A 7268-nucleotide genomic window follows, 5' to 3' on the forward strand; every position below is an offset into this window, starting at 1 on the left:
GTGGCGCAGAGCAGGGAATGATTGGCAGAATCAATGCTGACCTTGCTACTGCCAGACGAAAGCTAATTTACAAGCAACGCGCGCAAGTCAAAGAAGAGATCGAGGAGCCAAAAATACAGGAGATTTTCGACGAATCACCAGTTGTGTAAGGAACGGGTTTCTCCGGCCGACATTGTATTGTTCTGATGGTGATACTCCGAATCCGAATTTCCAATGCACAGTCAATGTTAGGTCTCTGCGAAAATTGATGATTTGGCGGCCAAATCATTTGGATCTCAGACGACTAGTGTTGTTCCTCCTCAGGCCACATAATCACCAGGTCGAGAAAAAGTCAAGCGAATTCAGGCATATTTCTATAATCGACGAGGATTCGGATACTGAAGACGAGAAAGAAGGAAAGGTGCCGTTTCTTGCGTTGCGGACTACATACCGTTTCGCGTGGATCAAATGAGTCTGACCCATTACCGGATGGCCGCCCGGACAACCAATTTGGGGTCATCCAGCGGAGATAGGCTTGAATCGAGCCGCTCAACGCTCTATCGAGGAACGTGCGCAATTGTTAGGCAATCAAGAACAGTGCCACTCCAGCTGGACGATGGAGAAAGATCGAAGTTTTTGAAAACTCTTCGGATGAGGACTAGCTATGATGAGGGCTCCTGCCGCCATGCTGGGCTCTCATCCCTCGAAGTTACATGGGATCATGTCGGTCTCAATCCGCTTTCGAGTTATCATGCAAATCTTCAGACTATCATGTGCTGCGGGTTGCGTTTGGTCCTCAATTGACATGTGGTCTTACAAAGTATTTTGTTCATGTTCGTCAAGATCCTCTGGGGCTGGGCTTCCTGTGGAGTACAGAGGGACGAGCCGCGGCTCGATGTTGCCAGTATATCCTACGAAAATTTTACAACAGAACATACTATGTTCAACTGCTCGCAACGCAACAGGAATCGTTTCTCCGATAGTATCACTCAATACATCGTTCTATAATACTACAGGCGCCATTAAGCGAATTGCTAGCAATAGCCACAACTGCATAGCTAATCCCACGGTATGTACAGTATCACCGTATCTTCGTCCTGCACCGATTCTTCAGGTTCTTCATGACTTGGAGCGTTGAGAGCCGACCATGTTGTTTCTGCCCATCTTTCATCGACGAGACCAGGCTCGCAACTCCCGTGCGAATCGGCAGACCGTAGAGCTCCCGATGCTGCTTACAGTGGTCACTTCGCGCAGCCACCACCCTCTCACATCCCATCTCCTTGCATCTCTTCCCACCTCCGTGCCTTTGGCACATTTGTACCTCTCCTCCGGATCTAGCTGGAGCCGCACAATCGGGGTGTAAACAGCGACGGTCGGCTCCCTGGCTCTCGCAGAAATCTGTCTTACCAACTGCACTCTTGCTACAGTTGGCAGCGACACAACGACGACCACCTCCATGCTCGATGCAATTAATGAAGCCGTCGCGAGCGGAGCTCGTGCACCCGGGAAGCATACATCTCAGACACCAGGTTCTGGTTACCAGGATATTGAGCGAATTGAATCAGCCTATCTCGATAGGTTGGTTGAATCACGATACAGTCTTGCTAGCCTTTGGAAGCGCACAATACCTTGCCCGAAAAACTTCGAAGTCATGCTTGGTAAAATCCGCATCTCGTAGTGTGCTTCTCCCTTTCCAGCTAACTGGAAAACTCAGACGCCATGCAGATGAGAATCTCATAACGAAACGCAGCATCATCGGATCGGGCTGTGAGAAATGCCCGATACGCGCTGCGTACTCTCTCTCAGATTGAGGGAGAGCTTTATTCAATTGCTCCGAAAGGTTCCGAAGTCGAGTTTAACTGATCATTCACCACTAGATCGACCACCCAATGCCCTGGTCAGTTGTTCCAGTCTGGAAGCTCCAGTCTGGAGCAATGCCAGGTGTCTCATGTAACTCATGTATGCTACCTCTGTGTGACAGGCTCATGTTATTGGGCTGCCTAAGTTAATCGACAGTTCATAACAAGTATTCACCGCGTGAGGCACTAGATATTAGTCGTATGCTACTCATATGCTATGATAGCATTGCTATCTGTCTTCAAGGATCCCCAAGCCTATTTTCTCATTTTTTTCATATTTTATCTATTTTGCCTATTTTTAGGAATGAGAAATAGGCCGAAAGAAAGAACGGTTATTTTCCCTTCCCTCGGCCACCCTATTTGAGGGGTACTATTGAGTCAGGCGTTCGAGGAAACTTTGTCGGGGGTGTTGTTGGACATTCCGACATTTGTCAAGTCGTTAAAGTCGCCCAACGATCTCGTATTCACTAAGACGGCGGATTTTAGCCAAATGCTCGTGGCCTTCCGTGGGACGTGGTCCGAGTATAAACAGCGGTTACGGGAGCAGGGAATTGAGGTGAGCGTTCACAGTGTCTAGAGTACTTACCCATCGCTATAGTTGGACCCGGAGTTCACACTGGCCTTGCGTGATGGTCTGACGCTTCCAACGGTTCGGATACGGCAACGAAAATGGAGACAGCCTCCTAACCCTGACCAAGCAGTGAGGTAGTGAGAGCATGCTATAGCTTGATAGCTGTGTAAGGCGAACGTATAGGAACGCGAGAGCTGAGGAGAAAATCATGAAACGTCATAAAGGAGGGCATTTGGGAATGGACAGAGGATGCCGACGTTGCAGCCTCGGAAATGCGGGAAAGGGAGGAGAATGAGCCTAGCAGCATCTGGCGGCCCACAGATGAGATCATCAATACGTTGAATGTATTTCTCTGTCTTTTGCCGCTGCTCAAGTTGGCCATCAGGCGACTGGACTTATGCCTTCTTTACCCCCTGGAATGTCTTCAGCCAGTCTGTCATCATTTGCGATGCAGGATGGTGCCGGCAGCTATTCTGCATTTGACGCGACGAGCAAGGGGTAGGAGGTGGCCTCCTGTCGTTGCTGTGGGCAGTTTTATTGCTGTTTTTAGAAGCCGTGCCACTAAGAAGAGTAAAAGACATCATCATAAGAAGAATAAGAAGCACAAGAAGGAAAGTAAGGAGGAGGATGAGGCCATTGCAGCGTTCAAGAATCGATAGTGTTTCTACGACATTTCTACTGTGTAGAGTTGTTACTATCGCGGTGTTTTGAAGGATTGTTCGTCGAGGTGTAAATATGCGTGAGGCCAGGCCAGCGATATCAGTGGGATAGCTGTTGCGAGTTTCGGTGAAGGTTCGCCGGTCGAGTCTGAGGCTGAAGGAAGCTCAACGGATGCAGCTTATGGATGAAATGATCCAGGTGACTAGGGTGATGGGAAGTCCTAAGAAATTGTCATCAGGATCATTTGCGTCGAAATCCGAAGATTTTTAAGCCTGAGGGCGTCGCCAGGGATTGGGAATTTCGTGGGGCAGTGAGGAAGCTATTCGGCATCATCTACCACAAGACTCTGAAGAGTTGGTAGTGTTGCCATTCGGGATGGCCTATCTTATAGCATCTGCAGGGTCTATCGTTCATCTCAAGGATGTATGCGGTACAAGGCTTGTTCAAAGGAAGGGGTCCTCAGTACGCTGAGGAATATCTGTAAGCAGCAAGCTGAGACGGAATGGGTGGAAGACTTTAATACTGCTGATGGAAGTCGAGTGAGAGGAGTAGCAGACGATAGGAGTCAGGTGAAGTGTTTCAGAAGCGAAAATTCCAAGGGGGGCCATGGGTGTCGAAGCAGCCGGTCAACCGTCTCGAGGAGCTGCCTGTTTCGAGTACCATGGTCTCGGGAGCAGCTGAGCAGGGAAGACTTCCGGATCTACCAGACGGTGTAATGGCGAAGCTTCGGCGGTTTGAAGAGGGAGGTGAGTCTCATAGAGGAGGATCGGGTTAACTATCCTATCATGTTAGTTGCAGTCGACTCACGGTCAGCGGACCTTGATCGTATCGCGGTTTTAAAAGTGATACTACCTCGTGGCCGGGCATCGGGGATCGACGCTCTCTTTAGGCGGAAGTAGAGAGCTGGAAGAAGAAGGCGATAGCGATGGAGAAGGTAAGCGGTCCTGATGAGGCCGGGGGGAAGACTAACCTATAGGAGCGGGAAGCAGCTGTGGAAGAGCTCGAATTCGTTCGAAAGGATAACGAAGAGAAGCTAACGTTGAGGGGAGAGTTGAAGACTCTGCAGGGGGCGACGGAGGGTATGTCAGTAACAGCAGCAGCATCGATCGAATGACATAATACTTCAGCTCTAAAAGAAATGGTATCGGCCGCTAAGGAGTTCGGGCGTGTAGAAGATGGTGCTGGTAACAGTCGAGGGTGGTCTTTATACGTGGCATTGATCTTCACAGGTCGAATCTCGGCCTCAGGGAGGACATGCAAGGTGCCTCCGCGAGGGGTGAGCTCTCTTCTTGCTGAGAGCACTTCATGGTGAGGGATTGCTCTCAGCTGCGGGATATGATCTATTGTTTGGGTAGGGAGGGGACGGTCGAGATAATCAACCTGGAAGGGGACGACGAATACGATAATATGCCGACTCCAGCGGACACGTTCGGAGTTCTGGAATGATGCTTACGTGAGCCGCTACTAGTGCTACAAGATATCATCCCCACTGGTGTTGTTACGGTCTCAGTCTCAACCCTCCGCTATCAACTCAGTTGGAACTTTGTGATGAATGTTTCCTCCAAATAGTCTTATCGCTTACAGCGGATTTAATCTTAGCAGTTTCGTATCATTGTATTGCGTCATAGTGAGTCACATGAAGACGGCTTCGATCCCAGTAGAGTCGAGCTGCAGATCATGAATCTTGATCATGATCACACTTTTCAACGTTCGACTGAATGAGCTAGCGATGATCCTACTTGGTCTCGATCACCGAGATTTTGTCTCGGCTCTCGAGTAACATCTATGCTCTACCTAGTTCCCCCTTGAAGATGCGGTGTTCGTGTGCTACAGAGTATGTTTATTCTGCTTCTGCAGGTCTCAATCGGAATGGGATTGAAAATGGTCAGGTTCGATGTCGAAGCTGCGTGCGATGCTGTGGACGTTAAGGTAACCAACACGGAGGAGAGGTAATCCAGACCATCGTTTATCATAGTTCGATGAGTCGCTCCGATAGGTTCGTTCGAAAGGATAACGTTGATTGGACTCCAATCAACACTGTTGACTGTAGCGGCTACAGTACTGTTGTCCTTCCGCTGACCATACTGTTGTCCTTCCGCTGACCATGAGTGTCACGTGTGCACCAAAGTATTGTAAGTTTTCAAGTTGAGGCAACAATGTGCAACATGGCGCTGGCTAGCGATTTCGATGCGCCAGCTCCACATTTCCGTTGCTGCCGCCATCTCGTGTCAACAGTGTATGCTAGTGATGGTTTTCCTTGTGATGCTTGCACAAACTGCTTCGTTTCTTTGTGGTTGTCCTAGTTGACAACTAGTAGTTGTGCCACATTTTACAGATGCCACACATTCAAGCTTTGTGTACGTGCTTGCGAATCAGAGACGTGTCGCGTACGGAAGTACCACTACGACGATCAAGGCAGCCGCCTCCAACGGTGATCGTGTCTGTCTTGACTTCTTCATTTTCTTATAGTTGGTCTATCCGTGTACGGTTTGTGGCAGGTTAACACCGCACAAGGTTGTGCGGAATCTTGTTCATTTATAGCGTTTAACGTGAAGTACGCGAGTTGATCGATATGGTTGGAGCAGAAGGACTCCGGATTGAGGGAGACTTCTGGGGTCTTTTCTTTCGGTAACATCAGGATATGTTTGAACCTCCATAGCGTGTTGTAAACATCTTCTGATGACTAGCTCATCATCTAGCGGCGACGCCAGTGTTGGGTTGTTCACCAGTGGTGATCGGCTTGATCAAGAAGACGCTACAGACGCAGTAGTTGAGGACCATGGTCAATGCGAAATTTAGTATGGTGAAATACTGGACATAGGTCATGCACGTTGTAAGGTGAGCCTCAGTTCCGCTTGTGTAGAGTGAGCGAGTGGAATGTACCTGGATTCAGCTCTTTGTTCTTCTCGAACCCCCATGTTAAAAGTTATCTGCGTCGGTCTTCTGGTCATCGGTGCTATGCTCAAGGGTGAAGGCTGTGTTCCAGGATGCTGGAACAAGAAATGCCCGTACCGTGCGTGTCTCAAGGAGAAAGGGGTATGCTTTACAGATGAAAAAATCCATTGTGAATGTCACTAGTGATAATTATCACTTACGGGATGGTTCTACTCGTTCCCACTTCTTAGCTCGCCCAATGTGAGCACTATTGTCTCTGCCATACCACCAGCTGAGGATGCTGTAGTAATTGCCAGGTATCATTTGGTTCGTTATGAATCAGCGGCTCATCATCGTGACCTGGCGGTCTTTCTTTTAGCTATCTTGTACCTTGCGAGCATGAGGCTCACTTCTCCCATCACTCGATTGATTCAGCTTGAGTCGATCACGAGCGATAGTTTGCAGTGGTCTTCAACACGAGATAGTGGCTGAGACAAACTTTTCTCTGCTTTATTTCCAACACGCGGCGGATGACTATCGATCGTACCGTGGTGATGTAGGGCACACCACCTTGCCACCTCGCTGTGATGATGATCGCTCGAGGCTTGGCAAGTCGGCTATAGTTGTCACTTATCAGACGAGGACTCATCATTAATCCAGTCCACTTTTCTCTTTCGTATGCTCATTATCAGACTTATTGGGGACTATTAACAAGACATGTTGGTTACGCGTCCGAACCGGACGCGTATATCAGAATGTTGGACGGTCCGATATTCGAGTCTGATCTGTGATTATAACGCGAAGTCCGTATTTTGGTGGTCCAAACAATTCGAGGATCTTACGTACTTCACGGGTTATTGTTTGGATGTTAATTCTCTGTCTATTTCGTCGCTATAATCCGATATGGATACGAGTCCTAGTAGAGAAAGAGATGTTGGGTTGCACGAGAGTCCGTCGTTGATAACTCTTAGTGAGGAGTCTGCGGAGGGAAAATCATGTCGCTACACTAAGTGTAGTACACTTGTGTTAGGTCGTATTGATCAAGACTAGTCGATCCCGTACTCGGAAACCGTTATGGGTGTGTCCGGCAGAAATTGAGATATTCCTGCGATATTTCAGTAGAGGCATCATGACCATGCGACACGTGGCGTGTGTATAATATACACTGTATATGTTCCCTCTGTGTATACAGACTGTATATAGTCCTCAAGCTGTTGAGCTCGCTCATAGGTCGGGAACCCGACTTGAGCCGTGAGATGTTGAGAACCTCTCAGTGAAATACATATTTGAATTTAGCAGCCTTTAATGCTTCGCTCTGCTTCACA

General features: G+C 48.6%; 2 protein-coding genes across 2 annotated transcripts in view; both read left to right on the plus strand.

Annotated features, from left to right (window-relative positions):
* Positions 1-2827: 2827 nt before the first annotated feature.
* Positions 2828-3068, plus strand: Pmar_PMAR012535 (hypothetical protein; the record flags this gene model as incomplete). Its single annotated transcript, XM_002787712.1, has 2 exons — positions 2828-2907; positions 2960-3068. 2 exons carry the CDS (start codon positions 2828-2830, stop codon positions 3066-3068), a joined length of 189 nt encoding a protein of 62 aa, XP_002787758.1.
* Positions 3069-3144: 76 nt separating this feature from the next.
* Positions 3145-7268, plus strand: part of Pmar_PMAR012536 (hypothetical protein) — a gene marked incomplete at its 5' end in the record, with an annotated part of 9214 nt that continues 5090 nt past the window's right edge. Inside the window, 5 exons of the mRNA XM_002787713.1 lie at positions 3145-3171; positions 3202-3267; positions 3308-3426; positions 3470-3608; positions 3653-3815. Of these exons, the coding sequence (XP_002787759.1) occupies positions 3145-3171; positions 3202-3267; positions 3308-3426; positions 3470-3608; positions 3653-3815 (514 nt within the window). The remainder of the gene's footprint in view (positions 3172-3201; positions 3268-3307; positions 3427-3469; positions 3609-3652; positions 3816-7268) is intronic.

Source organism: Perkinsus marinus (genome assembly GCF_000006405.1).
Source record: "Perkinsus marinus ATCC 50983 genomic scaffold scf_1104296929318, whole genome shotgun sequence".
Lineage (NCBI taxonomy): Eukaryota > Perkinsozoa > Perkinsida > Perkinsidae > Perkinsus > Perkinsus marinus.